The following is a 20,194-nucleotide window of genomic DNA, read 5'->3' on the forward strand; positions in this document are numbered from 1 at the left end:
CGATCGAGTGCTTTATATTAATGACAATTCATGATACAGAATTTGGTTTATTTTTGTACATTAATTCTATGTAATAAATCTTGACTGAAAAAAAATTACCAGCTTCCAAAATGCGTTCCCATCCCCCATTCCTGAACTGACATTTGACAGTCGAGGGACATATTCGCGCTAATTTTTGTTGCGAATGTCACATTCAAATAAAAATATATCACAAAAAACTATTTTCATCAGTTTATTATTTTCTTTCCTATATTACCAACAACAAAACAACAGGGATTTCCTTTATGATGTAATAAATACATTTATTCAACAATATTCAATTTCATCTCTCAAAAATTACCTACCACCTGCCGTAGGTGGTAGCCGTTAATCTCGCCGTGCCATCTTGAACTTTCATTTATGGTATGATGTTGTGTTTGGTTTTTAAATCGTTAAACATAAAGTTAAAATACCTGTTATCTCTTTAGAGTACCGCGATCCACATTGAAGCAATCGACTGAACGTAAATAAATTTAACAAATAAACCTTCAGCCAAAAAAAGAGTATTCTCCCCCCCACAGTAAAAGCAATGTACACATCTACATCAACTCGAACCGCAACAACCACCCATCTCATCGTACCACGTGCAGCTGGAAGGTGGCATTTTTTCCTGCAACCGCCATTGCCAACCGCGCACTCAGGTCTTTGCTCAGCTCGTGCCAAATGCATTTCCCGATCAGTGAAACCGATTCGATCGATGGTCGACAAATGACCAACACCGTTAGGCATAGTCCGTCGGTTGGGTTCGCCTGCGACCCACTCGTATGATGCTCCACGCTCAGCACACCGTGTGGCCGGTGCTGGGGCAGATCCGCTCCAAACAGTTCAATCATAAACTTCTTCAGCGTGGAATGAATACTGCGCCCCGGGTGAATTTCCACCGTTGGAAAGTGGTAAGCTGTCTTTTCGCTCAGCAACACGTACACCTGGTTGGTGGTTTTGTTCTTGATTGCTACCACCACCCGTAGATAGTTTTTGTAGTGTGCCTTTCGCGCGGGCAATATTTCCCGGTGCCAGTTTGGATCTTTCGGCACTCGTTTGCGATAGTTGCGGGCTAGCTCGATCACCGGAAGGATATCGTTCGCCCGGAGTGATAGTTCGTTAAGATTTTGACACCATTTCGCTTGAATGGATTCTTGGTCTGCTTGGGAAGGAGTTTTCAGTTCACCACCGACTACGTTGCCGGTTAGTACGAAACGGAACCACGATCCACCGGCCGTTTCGACCGCTAGCAGCGTGGTAATCTCCACCTTCAGGCCCGTCTCTTCCAGCACTTCCCGGACGCCCGCTTCGACGATTGTTTCACCTGGTTCCATACGGCCAGCCGGTAGGTACCACTTGCCGGCGCACGATTCTTTTGCTTCCTGCATCATCAGCACCTCGTTGCTGTCGTTCACGATCACGCACGCTACCACGTACGTGACCGTTTTGCCGACGATCGGCACATAGTCGGAGGAGGCCAGCGGTTTTACGCCCTGCGCTTCGGTGGCCGCATTCTGTTCTTCTAGCGTAAAATCGCACAACTCGCTCGTCAGCTCGTCCAGATACTGTCCCTCCAGTACGCGCACCAAGTTTGTTTCCATCGTGTCTGTTTTTGTAGGCCACGTTTTACTTTAATCTATAACTTGTGGAAGGGAAAATCTTTTTTTTTTTTGCTTGTCTTAATTTCAATACTGCGCCGCTTGCATCTGATCACTCATTCCTCACCATGGTTACACACTGGGTAATGGTTGATTTGATTTTCAACAATCACAAATTTCAAATGTGGCAACACAACCACCAAGACGATCAACGCTCAACAACGATCAACAAAGGCGCATTGTGGCGCTCCACCAAAACTTCAACCTCAAAACACTATATCTCATCAATTATCACCGCTCTTGCTATGGACCGTTGGAAACTCTGACCGGGTCCTTCTTCGCACGAAACGAACCGCTAACACACAACGGCACGTTCGCCCGCGATGATGGTTAAGTACGATTGAAAACAGGTTGGCGGCACTGGCTCGGGTGACTACGTAATCTTCGGACTGTCCGTTTGGGTGGACCGCAACCACATCCACTTACCGCGGGAGAAATCTTTTCGGACACCCGCTCTTTCAAATTGCGTCCCACGACTCAGGGTCCCAAGTACAGCGTCCGACCGCTGGTCTGTTCAACCGCTTCACAGTCGCCACCACGATTCATTCACCTTTCGCCGTTTTTTTATTTTTTACTATTTATCAGCTCTTTCGTCGTCTCGCCGCACAAGATTGAGTTAGGAATTAGGCACGGGTAGATAGGAACGCGGGTTACTGTTCTTCAAATTGGCTTCGGGGTAAAATACACACACACACACACACACACACACACTCTACTGTTGCGTGCCGGAGGCGCCTAACTCTAGCTCGGTCGGGCAGGTTTTACTTTCGATTCGTTCCCGGTGTACACGTGGCCTATTGGCGCGCTCCAGAATCGCTTCGAACGATGAATGAATGCCGACCGAGCTGATCAACACTCCAACAGCACTGGTTCAAGGTAAGTTCTTGGATATCCGAAGACGCGTTCGCGAGAAGATCGCTGGCACGGACCACGAACGAATGAGAATATGCGGCTTAGAGATGATTACAGTGCTCCCTGAGACAAAAAAAAATGAAAGAACCAACGATGAAACGATCATTCGAGCTGTACACGAAAGAAGGGCAGAAAAGCCATCAAAATGGATAAACTGTAATAGATAAGTTTGATGAGAAACGATGTAAACATTAATTGGAACATTTCACAGAACATAACTACCATCGAAGCAACTACATTGTGAAACGAAGTATAATACTAAAATTTGAAATAGATACAATAATAGGCAAGGTTTCATCTCATCCACAATTCACAGCTTGATCAAGCAATTTTCTTTAAAATTAGATGTTTTGGACATCCCAGCTCGACCATATTTTGGGAGGTTTAATGTTGCTTAATAAGTGACTTTGGCCGCGCAAACTTATCATAACATTTGCACATTATTACAGCCTTTATATATTGCTTGAATGGATAGTGGTTTATGAAGACCTCAAACAATCTTTTACCACCTGTTACCAGCTGACCACACAAGATCAAACCCAAAGCGAACACACTATAGCAGCACAAACTAAAACAGGAAGTAAGTGATGGTTCCGTTTCGATTGAAAGAGCAATCAAAACCGTTCGCGAAATGTTCGACAAGAAAAACCAAAACCGAAGTACCGGGAAGATCGAATGCACAGCAATTAATGATTTGCTGTCCATAGAAAACTTCGTGTAATATGCTTGTAAAATGGCATGTTTAGCAAGGTTTTTTTTGCTTCGCACGAAAGCACAAAAACGTATATCGTGTTTTGGATCGTGTTAGGAAGCTTTTTTTTCGACCAAGGGTTGTTTCAATGATTGAATCGGAAAAAGGGCTTTTCGATTCACGTTATGAACAGCGTTCAAAGCACACAAAATTGGTATTACAAACCTTACCTATCGGCCATTTGTTTTTCCGCACTAGTATCCGATTTTTTATGAAAACATACTAGAAATTCCTCCATATTCGTTCTCCTCTGGGATACCTGCTAAACCGCTAAGATAGTTTTTTTTTATCATGGATGGGATATGCGCAATTTAGCTGGCCCAACTTGGTTATAATTTCAAATAAATAAGATTTGTTTCGGAATGTAATAATCGCCTGCGATATATCATTCTAATATTTGTCCTATTAGTCTACTTCTTCTTAAGGCGATCTCGTGGATCGCCATTCTTGCATCGAATATGTCTTCCACAGTGACTTGAAAATTAAGGTAAAGAGGCAGACATTTGTAAGTACCTTGTCAATCTAATGGACAAGTTGTTGTACGATCGTGATTTGCATTATCCTCTATGGTCCCCTCGGCATTACATTAAAACGATCACAACACCACGATCACTTTTCCACGTTTCTTTTATCTTGCAAACCAGATCGATCACTTCAACAAACCATCGTTCGATCACTCCGGAAACCCCGTTACGGTCGAGTTGGGGTGATACGAAAACCCTTACATTCCACTGATTCCACCAGACCAGACACTCCACAGCAGCAGTTTGCATTTATATTTGCGCCGGTTTTTTCGCACCTTTTCGGCAGCTAAAGCAAAACCACATGCAATACTACCACAAAAACCCCAAACAAACGCGCGGCAGACAAGTTGCTTTATCCGCTCCTACCCATCCCTTGACCATCCAAACACAACCCGAAGCTAATTTTCATTTCCAACTCTCTCGTTCCGCGCCGGAAAGGCTCCCGGAGAAAGCTTGGCAATCGCGTAGTTCCTCCCTGCCTGGCCAGTTTGATGTGGTTTGGTTGGTGTGCTAGCGTACGCATCAAAACCAAAACAGCGATAAAAATTACCGCTGAAACTGAGCGCAGGGCATGGACGGTGGTGGTTACTTTGTAAAGGTGAATGATTCCATTTTATCTGCTACTACACGCGCTGTTTGCTCGCGCCCCGTTCAATCTCAGGTCTCAGAGACTTTTTGCACGAAGAAGCACGGGAATAGCACAGACTGTGCGGTTGCGATACCACAGATACCACACATTTTGGCAATTAGTGTTCCGTTCGACTGATTATGCTCAATTTTGGATGGTCGATTATGAAAAACGTTTGGCACTCTAAAAGAAAACAAACCATCGAAAGGAGAATTGCCTGTGTCCCGCTAGACAGTAAGCCATTGTGCACGGTGGTTTTGTTTTTCGCCAAAGCGCACAAGTGATGCAAATAATTTTACTGCTTTGGCGTGAGCTAATTAAGGACATTTCATTCCTCGTTTAACGACCGGCTGTATCGACTTGTACGAAATTTTTAGCACATTATACATAGCTAGTAGCATTTTAAAAGAACGCAATGATATGGATCGTGAAGCTTCCTTGTGATTGCCGTATTTGACAAGGTACTGCAAACGAAAGATCGAATCGAGTAATGATAATCGAGACATTGAATTTAAAAGATTTTGAGGAAAACTACACTTATAGGTGTGTTCTATAAGTGTCCTATAAATCCCATTAGTAGCTTTTCTGATCAGAACTTCCTTCCTCTTGGCTTAACGACCTTCTAGGTCACGTCGGCCATCGAATGGTTTATTAGACTTGCTGACGTAGTTGGATAGTCAATCCTCACTATGGGGAAACGATGGAATCCTGGGTGGGATTTGAACACCGGCCCTGTGAAGACCGACGCCATTATCGTCTTACCTTCGACCCGATGGCCTAAGAACATACAGGACGATCAGAACTTAAATCGTTTAAAATGTATTATTTAAAGCATTAAAACTTATACAGTGGATAAACAGACGAATCAACAGACTCGATCTTATTTTTTATGCAAAGGAATAATTAATGAAGATAAATCAAATCTCAAACAAGGCAGTCGAAGATAAATAAGCTGGTTTAAAAAAAAAGTTAGTCAAGAGTCCATGGTCCATCGTTCGGAATGAGATGGATCAGACGATGTGATAAAATATTATAACATGATGCTACAAATGTTTTCCAGACCAGCAATGAGACGCTGAATGCAACCAGCATTGGACTGGTTGCCTCTTTTTGGACTGTCTATACTCGATACTGAAATGTGATGGTTAGAGTAATTACTACCATTGCTATTGAACAGTTGTGCATGAGATGAGGTCGATTATTGGGGAGCCTTAGCACGCTATATCAGCAAAATGTCCCTTTGCACATATCCGAGGAATTCACATACATCCTGGGCAGCTCGTACTTCCTAGAGATATTTTGTACAGCCCTATAAACGGACCAACTTGTTAGTTAGTCAATGTTTCACACCCTTTAAAGTTGGATCTTGGACGTTTCCCTATCTATTTTTGCGTTGTATTCGCAGCTGTAGCTGGCTTTCGCAGAAAGAAAGATAGGAAGCAAGGAGGAGACTAAAAACACCCTCCCGATACCGAAAGGAATGTAGTGACCCACAAAGCCCCACCGTGAGTATGTGGTGGGGAGACGGAAGAAACCAGAACCAGATGAAAGGAACGTCAAGGTGACTCGTTACGCATAAATAAGCATGGTGATGTTTGCTTATTTGAATAAAAGAAATGTGACTATCTCGAAGGTATCGATCGGGGTCCGTCAATGGTATTTTGAACGCGGAGTGATCGGGGCAGTAAAATACTCGCATCGCTATTCATCGTACAATACAACATCTTTGTTGATTCTTTAGAATCGCCATAGTTTTAGAAACAGTAATGTGAATTGATTGCGATTGATAATTGAAACGTAATAAAAAAAATCGTTCGTTCCATTTTCAAACAACTCATCCTCTTTTACATTTATAATCAATTTCGAAAATGTTTTATCGCAATCCCCATCGAGACTGTATTGTGTCATCCTCGATCAAGTTGGCAACGGGGAGATCATCAGCGGTGTGTCTCCACTTCGAGAGCATCAGTATTCCAAAGGTAGGCTGGAATTCGATTCGCTTTGGGAGAAAATGCCTTATTTGGTTATGATGTCAGCAGTTTTGGGTGTCGAGATGGTAGACATACCAAACTTATATAAACTAACCTGGTCCCGGTTAGGTTGGGACGATCACATTGCGTAGAGGGTATCGAATCTATCAACTGTATAATAAATAAGTTTGGAACCATGCACTAAAAGATACATGCTTGAACGATCGGTAGAGCTGAAAGCAAAAGTTTTTCCTCACCATTAAAATACTGTAGCCCACCAACCCCAGACACATACGAAAAAGACAAGGATTGCAACGGGTATATTAATAGCAATTGCATTGCGCATTGCAGCTTCTGCTACCTGTTTGTCTGTCGCACTTCTATATGCTACGACTAGGTCGGGGACACTTTCACTCCATTTTCCTGTTGCATTCATCTTCGCTCGTTTACAACGCTAATTAACTTTGTGTCAAAGAGTGGAAAACGATCCATCGCAAGATACATACCTACAATAACCAGAGTTTCAAGGAAAATACAGCTTCCACTTTGCTCCGGCCTGGGTTTGTACAAACCACCTGCAACACTCTAATTATCCGCGACTTTTCAACGATTTAATGCCACATTCCAGTGCGCAATCACAAAACTTCACCAAAACTTAAACTTCCGAATACGCGAAAAAACAATGCTGAAAAGAGCAGCGCAGCGTTTCTATGGACGCAAAAACATTCACACCTTGGATCGGACTGATCGGGCAAGCTGCCGCGTTGCTGACGTTCGACAATGGTTGCGGACAAAGTATCGTGGGAAATGAAATTCAACAGAGCTGAAGCCGGTTTTGAGGCGTTTAGAAGGAAAGATTGCGCATAGTTTTAGGAGAGTGGGTGGTTGGGTGGAGATGAGTAGGGTGGAATTATGTTATGTTTTGTTGATAGTTTTGTGTTGTGATGTGCAATGACAGACTGTGCACTGTGAGCTAACGCTGGCACGTTACAATTAAAATGACATTTTGTACAATGAATTATTTGTAAACTTTTATTTTTTTTTCATAGCATAGTATAATTAGCTAAACAATAAATAGTGAAGCATTTATTATACTCACTATCGAAAGATTCTTCGAAAATGTTGGTAAAGTTTGAAAAATTTCATGAAAAGATAATCAGTCAAATTGTCACTTCCAAAACAGTTGGCATAAAGTAAACAGTAAACAAAGTGCACTATCACCATAAACCAAAATGCCCGTTTTGCTAGAAATTTGTGTTGATACTTTCGAATCGGCCGTGGCAGCGATTCAGGGTGGTGCCGATAGGATAGAACTGTGCTCCGCACTCAGTGAGGGAGGCCTAACACCGACGGTAGGATTGGTGCGACAAATTAAACTATACCTATCAGAATGCGCTACCCTTGACGCGAAAGGCACCCGAAAACATGTTCCGGTGTATTGCATGATACGCTGCCGAAGGGGCAGTGATTTCTGTTACTCCGAGCAGGAAATGAATGCAATGCTTTGGGATTTGCAAGCACTGAAACAAAACGGTGCCGATGGGATTGTGTTTGGTGCACTGGAACCATCCGGCAGGGTACATCGGGAGCATTGCGAACAAATTGCCAATGCGGCGGAAAAGCTTCCACTTACCTTTCACCGTGCAATCGATTGTACTGAGGAAACGCAACTGGAAGAGAATCTTAAGCTTGTGGCACAGCTAGGATACACGACTGTGCTAACGAGTGGTTTAAATCCAACGGCTGAGCAAGGAGTGGAAACAATCGTGCGCATGAAGACTATAGCCACGAATATCGAGGAGGTACAAGACTTACAACAGTGTTCAATGGAACAAGGGCAGTTTAAACATTTTTTCACTCTTCCAGATTACTGGTACACGCCTTCGAGTAATGCCTGGTTCTGGGATATCGTCAGCAAATGCGTTGAACATTTTGCAACGAACCGGCTGTGATGCAATACACGGATCGGCAAGCATTATAAAACCAATGGAAAATGAAACCGGTGCAACTAAGCTGCCGATGGGAGCAAGTAATGTGGATGCTTCGCCCCTAAAAGTGTGCAGTAAAGCCAAAGTGCAAGAGCTGCGCAGTTTAATTGATAGTATTTGATTTTAAATAATGAGAAATAAAAACATTTGCTTCTTTCATGTTTAACATAATACTCTCCCATAACTTATTTAATGCGTACAAAAATCCCAATCATAATATGAGTTTGTTTTTTATGTATAGAGTTATTTCATATAGGAACATGATGCTTTCCCGCCCGGAGTAATGTGCACATAATCTCAAATATATTATTTCTCAATAATTGTAGTAAAATTGTGCGACAATGCAGCATGTTCCTCAAGGCGAATCCAAACTCGAGGAAACCTGTGGTGGAATTGAATCTTCCTAACTTTTGAACACAATGGATACAACACACCTTTTCGACTAAGAAGACTCTTGATAAATGAGGTCCCCTAGACTACGAGTACCCTTGGACTGATTACGATGTCTATTGCTAGATAAAGCCCTACCGACGATGTGGTCACTTGTACGACAAAGACGCTTGGATCTGCTCACCTGCCACTGTTGAATTGACGACTGTGGTCTGCAGCTAGTTTCGGTAGTTATTAATATCTGTATTAAAAAATGCACTCTCTATTGGATTGTAAATCCCATACCGTGGCGTGTTGTTTATTTATTCACGAATGTTTTACATGCACATCGTAATTTACTTCCAATGAGGAACGGTGCTGAATTCAAGAATTCGAACTTTACCAACGCTATTGCACTGGAAGGACTGATAGGTGATGCTGTTCTCTGCATCATCTAAAATCCACCCCAAGTGTTCCCCCAAGATGTGCTGGGATTTCTGTTTGATACGTTCTGCCTGTGTGCGAAACAATCTTTGACGTTGTTGTTTGAATAATGCTGATGTTCTCTACCATTATCCTTGTTGCACAGTGTATCATGTAATATTTAACATCTGCGCTTTTTCATTGTTATACAAGCCTCCTCCCTTTGATATTCGCCTTTTTTGCTGTTGATTTGCTGGGTGTGTTATTGTTATGTTACGCAAAGCACGAGACTTCGAGCTTCGTGTGTTCAAGTTTCTCCTAGTGATTAAACGCTTTACGCATTAACTAAGTTTCGTTACTCGCCGTTTACAACAATATCTATTCATACCTATAATTATGTGTGTGTGTATATATATATACTTTCTGTTATTTCTTTTTTTGCATCATTTTTATATTCTTTTTTTGCTCCTACTTGTTCCATTATATTAAGGTCTAAGGGTTCTTTCCAATATACATATATATTTTTTGTATTTCTTAATAACGTCCCCCATTCCAGCTCTAGTAAGATGAAGGGCGATGTACACATTCCTCTTGTACCAATTCCTTTTTTTCTAAACCAAGATGTTATGGCCGGTTTTTGGAAGAGTAAATAAGTGCGCAGCACACTAATGCGAAGAGCAAACGGTGTTTGCTGAATGTTCGATTTTATCAATGAAAAACAATTATCAAATCTGAAGACACAACATTCGCATATATTTTTCTCTACACAACGGACTCACAATGATCTTAATTGTACAGACAGACAGACACACACGTCTTGATATCAAAACGATCAATAATTACGTATCAGCCTTCCTATCCCTATCGTACTACATTATTCGACCGTACAGAAAGACGCACGCCACACGAGACTTCCCTACCATTGCTTCGAACGAGCAGCAAAATGAAATTTAATTTGATGTTAGCGAAGCAAGATGCTGACGGTACGGAGTCGAGTGTAAATGCCTCGAATCAGACGGATGAAAGCAAGTACATTGATGGTTACTTTCTTAGGTCGGTGAGCTTCACTTTAACAAACACGATTAGACACAATCCTGCCGAGCAAGAGAATGTTTAACATCATCTACCGAAAACTTGACTCTATCATGTAGCAGCGAAAGGAAAGCACACTAGCGAAGGTGTTATTTGACTGGTGGCTTTACAATCGAACGTTGAAAACAATCTCTCTTCTAAAGTGTGCGATCAATTTCTAAAGGAATGTATTTTAAAGCGAGTGTTTCCGTCTTTAGCAAGCACGTTGAGCCGGATGTTTTCGACTCACTGGTTCACGATTAGGTGCCTTATCAATCACCTTCCTTACCCAATTTAGAGAAAGGAAATGGCAAAGAGTGAAAGTGTACATCCCAATGGCATTTGCTAGAGCAAAGAAGCTGGGGGGTGTTTACTTAAAATCTTAAAATGGAAAAATAGAATATTTTAGTTAAACGGGTGGAAAATATTTGCAACATACATAGGATAGATCAAATACCACAAACATCTAGCGAACTTGCGAAACAGTGCTACGCAGTGTACGTGCGCACAGATGCAGAGCACAATCGAAAAAAGAAAATAAACAAAACATCATTTAAAACAATTATAATATGTAGCAACAATTTTCTTCTTCACTTCGTAAACGAACATTTCCGATAAAAACCTAGAGAACCTACATTTCTGCATCAGTGTGTGTGTAATTTGTAATGGTTGTGTAAGTTGCGATAAACCAACCAAGAGCAAGCAAGGGATTTAAGTTGGGCAGTATAATCCCTCGCGATCGAATGGTGCGCTAGCAATGATTCTTCCATTTGTTCCCAGATGGGCGGGACATTCAGCTGACTAGGGTCCAAGATGTTAACGGCATTTCAGCTCTCAGATATTAGCACAAGATTCAACAAATGTAATTAAGTCATTTTCCCCCTTTTCAGAGGTGAAAGAAATCATTGCACATGCAAGATGTTCCATACGATCGTACGCTCCTAGTCGGTGAGCTTATCGCCACTCGCAGAGTACGATGTTTAAGTGTACCACGCGCCATTTTTCTACGATTGCTGATCCGGTAATACAAGTAAACTTTTATAGAACCTGCTATTTGCATGCGGAAACAAGGATATCTATATATATGTATAAGAATGGATGGTGGATTTTACGTGCGTTCTGGATGTGTACGGTGTTGTGCCATTCCATCATCAACGGCCAACGGTATTGTTGTCGTCGAAGTGGTGACGGCATTGGTACTGACGCTTGGATGAAGCAGTAACAGCACCACATCAGCCAGGATTGCTCGTCTTAATCGTTGAATTTGCGGTTCATGTTGCGACCGAACAGCGCATTACGGATCTCCGGCACCAACTGCTGGGCAATCAGCTCCAGTCGCGACTCAAGCGTGTTGGATACCTAGCGAAAGAAGAGATGCAAAAGGATTTGCAATGAGAAAATGGGTTCGGGTTTTGAAGCACTACTATTACCTTAATACGTCCCGACTGTGCAAGCAGATCAACGCCACCAGTCGTGTCAGCCGGTAGGAAGGACTCCGTGTCCAAAGTGACCACAACATCACGCCCACACTTGGACTTGTACGATTCGACAGCTGCCGGCAGGACGTTCTGGATAACTTGGGCGTCCACTTGACGGCCACGGATAAGAACGTTGGCTTCCATCAACTACGGAAAAACGAAAACAAACATCACGTAAAGAAAAACTCTGCTCGATGCCAGCTAATGCACACAATCTAACCTGCAGCAATCCCTGAGTGATGAGGGCAGTCAGGATTTCGCCGTAGCGAGTGGAATCCTTCGTTACTTCGCCGAGACGACGACGGCACTCCTCGAGCACGCTGGATACGTGGTCTTCCCGTACCTTTAGCACCTTCAAACGGGCCTGGTTCAGCATGTTAGAAGATTGGATCTTCTTCTGCAGCTCGACCTGCTTTTCCTTCTTTTCGTAGTATTCCATGATCTTCAGGCGCTGCTGTTGCACCAGACGGCCCTTCTCGATGTTAAACTCTTCTTCGGCTTTTGCATCGATTTCTTCCGCCTTCTCGTTGGCCTCCTGCTCGATGAAGGCCATCATGTGCTTGATCTGTAAAAAACATCATTGCGGGAGAAGATGTGTTGAAAAAAAGTAGATTCACAAAGCAATATTTGTGTTTCTACAGCAATATAGAGGTGTGATAGTTGGCTCCTTCGATATCTCCTTGGTTCAAAGCACGTCATATGACACCAGCATGGGGTTACGTTGTATCCAACCAGGCACACCTCCGACCCGTCCCACATGATGGATTATTTTATGTAAACGATCCTCTTGTCTAATATTAAAGAGTATTTTGTGTAAGTTAATTGAATTCTAATGTAAACACAACATAATATCTCTTTGCATAATAAAACATGGCGAGCAGAGATTGCCAGGGCTTCACCATCGTCGGGGGTGGTCATGTGACACACATTGCATCTTCGCCAACATTTCGAGAATCAGCTGAGCGATGGATTAAACACTAATGAATTTAGATTTAGAGCCACTGCAGGGAGAGTTGGCTTTTACATGAAAATATGTCCCATAAGAAACAAATTTAGCTATTCAAATAATTTTCCACTTATTCCAAAGGGCTGTGTAGTAAACATTTGTCCTCTCGCTCTCGGCACCAGTTGGGGTGCATCGTTCGTGCTCTTTCACATGGTCATACTGTTTGACACTTTTCACATGATGGGTCCCGTGACCCGTACGAAGAGACGACGAAGTGTGTGGACTGGCAAAAATTTGCCAGACTTACAAGTTTCGTACTTTTGCAGCATATTGCCAACAGATTTTCCAAAGGAAAAGCAAACGATTCCACCATCGTCACCTCTAGAGGTTCTACGTTTTAACTCACCTGTTTCTGAACATCTGCATCGCTTAGAGCCATCTTGCCAGCGGTGTTGTAATAGCAAACTACTGCAAACTGCACAGAAATGAAGCAAGGGATAATTAATACGTCGTTTTATTTGCGCACAATCATTCACCGCACCGGGCGCGATTAAGGAAAAAGGAATTAAAAGATGCTAAGAGCAGTAAGAGAAAATTTCACCGGGGCTTGGACTAACACTACGGAGGAAACGTACCGAAAAGTGGGGACCAGCACGCAGTTATTGCTTCGTCGTCGTCTCGAAAAAACTGCGATTGTGACCAAGGTACCAATTGCCTACGATACAATTGACAGCTATTCCTGGAATCGAGTGTGGAACGCAGGTGCTATCACGCTGCTTTTCATAAGGCGATGGTCTATGCAAACGGAAACATGAAATGTCAAACTATGCGAGATAAAATGTGAACAATGCAATGTTTTTATCAATTATTGTTTTATTTGTGTGAATATATTATTCGTATGATATCGGTAAACGGTTATGTAGCTAAAGTACAATACCTGGATCTTTTCATGAAATTAGATACCAAATTATTCAATACAGCTTGAAAAGATCTAACCCGGCAATCCATCTCGTTGGGTGTTTACGAAACGCAATCAAAAGCGAAATGTCAAAAGCATAGAAAGTCGTGCTCTTGGCGTGTTGCAGGGCCGGTTGTTATTCAATCACAGTTTATTATCAAACTATACATTCACCCCCGTTAAACATTAATTATTTAAAATGAGGCTAACAAACAGTCTTCTGAGACAGCACATAGGATTCTACTTCAAGAAGCACTGGATCCAGCAAGGCAAACGTGTACCGAACAGTACCGGTGCCGAGGAGGAACTAGTCGCTCGCGGTATTGCTGCAGTCGATCCCTCGGAAGTTCTGAAAGAGCATACACCCCGGGAGGATTTCGTTATCCCCGGCATGGTTCCACCGCCGGTAAGATACGATGAAACGCATCCCCTATGGAAACCGGAGCCGGCGTTTGTGTACGGTGACACAAATGTCCTGCTGGAAGGTGTACGTCAGGCACAAAGTTTACTAAACACGGTTGTGTTCGATGATCTACCGTTGAAATTGGAGGAAAAGCTAGATCAAACAAAGATTGCCGCTCCGCTCGATCGATCGATGCAGCATGCCGTGCTGTCGGCCCTGGTCTTTGACACGGAACAGGTAAAAACGGCCATTCAAAAGGTTCCGGATCGCCCCGCTTACAAGCTACCACGCACGTATGGCATTTCCGAGGGACGGAAAAAGTGAGTGTTGCTATGCGTTTCAACTTTCAAACGAACTGCTATTAATTGTTCTCGCTTACTTTCAGTCAACTGATACTGTCCAAGCTGGTAACGCACTGTGACCGATTCGTCGGACGATCTGTGAATGTGAATCGCAAAGTAGTTTTCAATGCCCGATTTTTAGTCCCGATTGTAAAAGAAAGCGAACGAGTTCTGCTAAACTTGAAGGCGGAATCGATGATTATATCGCACGAACCATTGAAACCACTGGATACCGCCGTTTATCGTCCGATGGATCTGGAGCTACCGAACCTGTTCCCACTGAAGGAAACTGTGTCAATACCGGTGCAAAACATTTATGACTGGAGAAACGATTATCGTAAGTTGAAAGATGAATGTTGAATAATAAGCACGTAAGCTGGGTTGTACGAAAAAATACTAACTTCCTTGTTTCTTTTGTAGCTATCAGCCGTAATTACAAATTTTCCCATCCTCACACCATCCTCATACACTGCTCGCCGAGCGACGTGAAAAATGCGACGGAATTACCCGTGTCGCGTGATCAAATCGAAGGACGAACGATGGTAAAAGCATTCGCTGCGGCAGCTGCCCGTGCCCGCCAACTGTACGGTGAGGATGTAAAAACACTGCCCATTCCCATCACGGTCCAGGCGGTACAAACCGACAGCAAAACGTTCCACTTTAGCGTGTACCAGCTGAACACGCTGGATCTAAGCTCCAGCACGGAACGTAATATGTGGTTCCGGAAGGCACCGTTGGATCTGTACTCGCAGTGCGGCTATGTTGTCGGAAAGCCTACGCTCGATGACTATAACAAGGATGTGCTGCGACATTTTGCTGTATTCTATTCGAATTAGTGAAGGCGGAGGTAATAAAATACATAGCGTTACAGTAAATGTTTTCTTATGTATGTCTGTAAAATGTAAAAAAAAAAAATTCAACAAATTTTTATCCGATCCAGTCCTGTGTGTTAGTTACAGTTTTGAAGCAGTCTTTACCAAAAAGATCGAGGAATTTCAATTGATTTTAGAATCATTTAGCGGATAGATCGTGGCGGTCCGGTAGCAGAGGCGACAGTATCGCTGTACTTCACACCGCAGTACTGAGGTTCAAATACTATTCGAACCGTGTCCTCGGACCGAAGGGCTGGCTATCTAACCACGTGGTATCAGCATTTCTAGTAAGCCAACCGATAACTAGCGTGAGCTAAATAGAAGATCGTTAAGCCAAGAAGAAGAAGCGGATAGATTCATGTCACTCAACACTATAATCGTTGTGAAACTTGGGTTCAGATGTCAGAACACCAGTGAAAAATGTCCTGGACAACTGATCCCACTAAAGATCAATTTTCAAAAAGATTTCTTTCCCCGGTCATCCTTTGTTGGTGGACCGTATCCATTTATTATGTAGTGAAGGTGCCGTACCAACGCAACTGGATTGTCAAGATCCAGGAAGAGCTGACAAAAAAGGGGATAAATTTTATTCAGACATCCGTGACCGAGGACTTAACTTGCTGCTAATTAATCGTAAATTTTGCAGAATACTTCAATTTGAATTAGATTATATTTCAATTCTTTTCCTTTCGACTTCGTAGTAATGAAGTAACTACTAACTAAGTGGCTAACTAATCCTAATTCAAGCAATAATGCAGATCTACCTCGAATATGAGCCGAAGGAAAGGATAGTAGACGGGAACAAAATATTGGTAAGGATTTAATAACGTCAAAGAGGTGGGATGTAATAGGCAACAGGGGATCTTTGCGTCATGTTGCAGTGCGGCGTGCGTGAATGAATAGAGGAGGAGGAGTACGAAGAACACAGAAAGGAATCGAGGAGAGCAACAACGATGCATCAACATAATGGAGAGGTAGGTAGGCAATGAAGGAGGTTTGGGCAATGGATCGGCGTGATACATCCAGGGACTGCATGCCGAGCAACGCACAGCTGCCCACGTAACAGGGAAGTTCAGGTCGCCTGACCCCAAGAATCTTGCGAAAATTCTTGTAAAAGAATCTTGTGAAAGATCTCTGCACCCCTATGTGCCAACGGCGTCCAAATCAACGAGCAGTACTCCAACAACGACCTGACCAACGAGCAGAGTAGTAATTAAGAGTATAAAGGTTTACTTCTTAAGTATAGGATTAAAGCTACATTTAATTCATTGAGTTAATGCAAACACTTTTATCTAAATGCATACGTTAAATTTAAACTTTTTTAAAATCTTTTTTATGTTGAATTACTTTTCTGCGTTTGTATGGAACCGGAAGCACCTGGATCATTATCCGATTAATTGGAAAGATATTTAAAGATTTTTTTTAAAGCAAACCTACCACACCTCAGCACGTGCCCGATGCAACCGCTCGTGTTGAAACGAACATGGAAAACCAAAAATCAATATCTGCCACGAACGTTGCCTCGTGACCGCGTGTAATACAGGCACGATTTTCCCGCGCGTTGGGATAGTTGTAAGAAGGTCGGCTGTATCGACTATAGTTATTTGATTCTTTGAACAGTTTGAAACCGACGAACGTGGCGTCAACATTGCTGTTCTGTGTCTTCACGGTAGCACGCATGAACGTGCCCTATTCGGTTGAGCGCAATGCTACACAATCGCGCGTTGTGACAGAAAAATTACAGAAATCGATTAAACATTCACTTCGAAAAACATAGGACGTCGAGAAAATTACAGCTTTATCCGTGATAGTGTAAAAGAGAACGTGCCCGACAATGAGCAAATCTCCCGCTAGCGTAGTATCTTCCGATGAAACACACAGTGCCAGTGATGAATCATTGGTAATATCAGCCGCCAATTCACACACCTCACTCAGGTATGTCCAGAATTTGGTCAGGATTGCTCATGTTTGGCCTGGCGTAGGTTTCAAGCATAGTTTTTCGTGCTACACAGATCTATTGGAGTAACGAAAGCGGTAAAGAAATCATCGAAAGACGAACCGACTGCGACAGGAAACTCGATGGCCAAAGAAAGGCCACCTTGGCGCCCCGCTAGTCTTACTGCGGTCGTAGTCCCACCACCACCGAAACCGGACATAAAAGCACGGCTACTTGAGGCTTCCAAGTGAGTGTTTGTAGATAATGGTTCGTTTTACGGGAGGCAATGCAGTTCTATTTATGAAGATGGAATCTAAAAATAGTCACCCCAAGCTGTAACGTCCCCGAGTAGCATGGGCATGGTTTGCATTTGCCTGTGTGTGCCATGGCGTTTTGCTATCCGATAGATTTTACATCGTTTCAGGCGTATGCGTCGCGTAAATGCAGTTGTGCAGACGGATCCAGTTCACACGAAGCTGATGAAGGAAGTGTCGACGGACGAGCAAACCGATCTGATAGCGATGGTGGACGAGGAAATACTGACCGATGGCAATCTGGTGATACGTGAAGTTGGCAACCGTACGCAAACTGAACGACGGCGATCGATTCTGGCAGCGAAAGGTGTGATGTACTGAATGTCATTTTTTCATTTTACAGTGATACTTACACATTCGGTGGCGCAAATGACGGATGGTGTGGAAATGTGTGACAGTGGCACACAGACCGCTATTCCTCGAAGTGGAATTTCGTTCCGGAAGTTCCTCGAACCGATCGCTGTGGGTGATGGGCAGAGTAATCCAGTTGCTAACTCGTTCAAACTTTCTACGGAGGAATCTCATTTAGATGTGGACATGGCTACCACTATCACGCTGGAATCTCTTGGTGAAAACTTTGTCAACGATCCACAGGAACCAAGTTCATCTCAAAGTAGCAGTGATAGTATCAAAGAACCGAACACACCAGATTTAATCAGTGCGACGGTTGAAGGTGATCCGTCCCCACATCGTACCGCGACCTTGCTTGAAACACCCACCTTCGCTGCGTGGCAAAATCTGGACTTCTCGGACGAAGAATCGGAAAGCTACGCTCCCCGCGAGCTACCTCGTCGATCGATCGGAGAAGGTAATCGTCCGTGGGCAGAGTTTAAGGATCTAGTGATTGGATCAAGGGTAGCTAATATGCGACTTTCGCCCATACCGCCCCGAAGACCCCGAGCACCGAATCAAAAGACAGTTACATGGAGCGATAGGCAGCACCGAGCGGTATCAAAGTTGATAAACGAAGCATCCGCACTGGTAGACATGTTCGATCATGTTTCGCTGTTGCTGGGGCCAGATATATCGCTACACAAACTTCCACCACAGCAAGAGTTTCGTCTTCCGCCCGCAAAATGGGAACCACTGTTGACAAAGTCCTGCGATTTGCTGGAGGAAAAGCTAGCCCAAGTGAGACATCTTACTATGAGCGATTTCGACAGCCAAAAACTAACGGTGGACGCGAAAGTAGTGTCTTGCACCTCACCTATCATATCGGACGTTGGGCCAGAAGATATTTAATTGACTCAGAGGAAGATAACTTTATTTGTTTGCAAGTAATCCCATTTTCGATAGTACTGCAAGTAGGGAAACAGTCCACCAGGCAAGATGATCATGGCGTACGATCGTTCCACCGTTCTTGGGTCCGTTACAATTCTGCTCTTCGCATTCTTCGCATGCTGACATTCGGAAGACGGAATTAAAGGCTTCATTGCCCTGGCGCGACAGTAGTGCACACTCTCCACTAACGGCACATCCGCGCCATATACGTTCCGGTGTTTCGGCGGAGCTTGGAACCAAGCGTTTGTAGCCACAGACTGGTTGCACTGGATGGTTTGTGGCGCTGAATGGTGTACAGGAAACACTTTCCAGGGTCGCGACATTATCACAGTCCAGATCGTCGTTGTCGGTGCTGCAACTATAGCACTCCAACCCGCGTGAGAGAGGGGCGAGCAATGTACCAGCTAACAGCAACGGAATTATCGATCGTACGAAGATCATTTTAAAATGTTCGTTCACAGTGACACGTTAATTGATACTGGAAGCGAAGTCTATACTCCTGCTGTAAGGGAGTTCGATTGTGGTCTACTGTGGTCCACAGTGCTCTATCTTAAAGAGTAAGATAGTGTCGTGAGTACTCGACTTAATCCTATTGTAACCGGAAGATGTGACCCAGTGCCATAATAGCCTTTACAGGCTATAGCCTTTACAGGCCAATGAAAAGCTACGAGTGGACAGATAGGTAGCAAACTGATAGCTGATATAGTAATTCAACAAGTGAAGTGCAAGACGTTTTTCCGTGCGACCTTTTTTTCTAATCTTATTTACACATTTTATTCATTGTCTTATCGATCGCAATCGATTCCGGTAAACTTAACAATCAACAAAAACGAGTATGAATAGCGCTAAAAAAATCAAAAAACGAAACAATGCAGAGAATCTAACATATTTAGAAACATATTTTCTCGGTATAAACTACGTTTTGACGGTAGAGTAAGCGTAAGCATAACATAAAAAATGCGATAAAATAAAGTAAGATAAAATCATTCATAGAGTTGCACAAAACATTTGACTATCAAGAACCGCACAGTGAATGTGTGTTGTGTGCTTGGTTTCGGTGGCTGATCTCGCGAAGTAAGGGATAAGAAAATGCAAAAACCTTTTGCTTGAACAATGCGTACGATACCAGGCGAATGGGGACGATCGTCGAAGTGTTCCCCCCCTTCTATACAGCTGCATCGCAGTAGAAGCAGTCTTAGTCCGAATTCTACCCGATATAGACTTGAGTGTTTTGGTGCGCTATATCAATCGAATCGGATCGGATTCTTTTGTTCGTTGATTTGCTTCCATTGCATGCGCCATTTTGTGGTGGGATTATCGTGCGTTCTTTTTTCCCCCTTTCCTCCTGGC

At 43.3% G+C, this 20,194-nt stretch overlaps 7 protein-coding genes across 7 annotated transcripts in view; 4 read left to right on the top strand and 3 right to left on the bottom strand.

The window, feature by feature from the left end:
* Positions 1–20,194, top strand: part of LOC126558058 (carboxypeptidase D) — a 195,372-nt gene that overhangs the window by 84,766 nt on the left and 90,412 nt on the right. The gene's annotated exons all lie outside the window — the stretch shown is intronic.
* Positions 597–1,628, bottom strand: LOC126558503 (8-oxo-dGDP phosphatase NUDT18). Its single transcript, XM_050214526.1, has one exon. It carries the CDS (start codon positions 1,620–1,622, stop codon positions 612–614), a length of 1,011 nt encoding a protein of 336 aa, XP_050070483.1. The 5' UTR covers positions 1,623–1,628; the 3' UTR covers positions 597–611.
* Positions 7,697–8,573, top strand: LOC126558783 (copper homeostasis protein cutC homolog). The gene is made up of 2 exons (XM_050214849.1): positions 7,697–8,266; positions 8,331–8,573. The coding sequence occupies exons 1-2, from the start codon at positions 7,697–7,699 to the stop codon at positions 8,571–8,573; spliced, it is 813 nt and encodes a 270-aa protein (XP_050070806.1).
* Positions 11,515–13,504, bottom strand: LOC126558979 (V-type proton ATPase subunit E). Its single transcript, XM_050215071.1, has 5 exons — positions 13,375–13,504; positions 13,146–13,214; positions 12,014–12,358; positions 11,746–11,940; positions 11,515–11,674 (listed from the first exon to the last, which is right to left on the bottom strand). The coding sequence occupies exons 2-5, from the start codon at positions 13,176–13,178 to the stop codon at positions 11,567–11,569; spliced, it is 681 nt and encodes a 226-aa protein (XP_050071028.1). The 5' UTR covers positions 13,179–13,214; positions 13,375–13,504; the 3' UTR covers positions 11,515–11,566.
* Positions 13,878–15,283, top strand: LOC126558171 (39S ribosomal protein L37, mitochondrial). Its single transcript, XM_050214136.1, has 3 exons — positions 13,878–14,420; positions 14,486–14,778; positions 14,862–15,283. Exons 1-3 carry the CDS (start codon positions 13,897–13,899, stop codon positions 15,275–15,277), a joined length of 1,233 nt encoding a protein of 410 aa, XP_050070093.1. The 5' UTR covers positions 13,878–13,896; the 3' UTR covers positions 15,278–15,283.
* On the top strand, positions 17,130–18,805 carry LOC126558030 (uncharacterized). The gene is made up of 4 exons (XM_050213964.1): positions 17,130–17,248; positions 17,326–17,496; positions 17,674–17,828; positions 17,907–18,805. The coding sequence occupies exons 1-4, from the start codon at positions 17,148–17,150 to the stop codon at positions 18,803–18,805; spliced, it is 1,326 nt and encodes a 441-aa protein (XP_050069921.1). The 5' UTR covers positions 17,130–17,147.
* Positions 18,827–19,285, bottom strand: LOC126559326 (uncharacterized). Its single transcript, XM_050215461.1, has one exon. The coding sequence runs from the start codon at positions 19,283–19,285 to the stop codon at positions 18,827–18,829; it is 459 nt and encodes a 152-aa protein (XP_050071418.1).

The sequence above is a fragment of the Anopheles maculipalpis genome, chromosome 2RL (genome assembly GCF_943734695.1).
Source record: "Anopheles maculipalpis chromosome 2RL, idAnoMacuDA_375_x, whole genome shotgun sequence".
Lineage (NCBI taxonomy): Eukaryota > Metazoa > Arthropoda > Insecta > Diptera > Culicidae > Anopheles > Anopheles maculipalpis.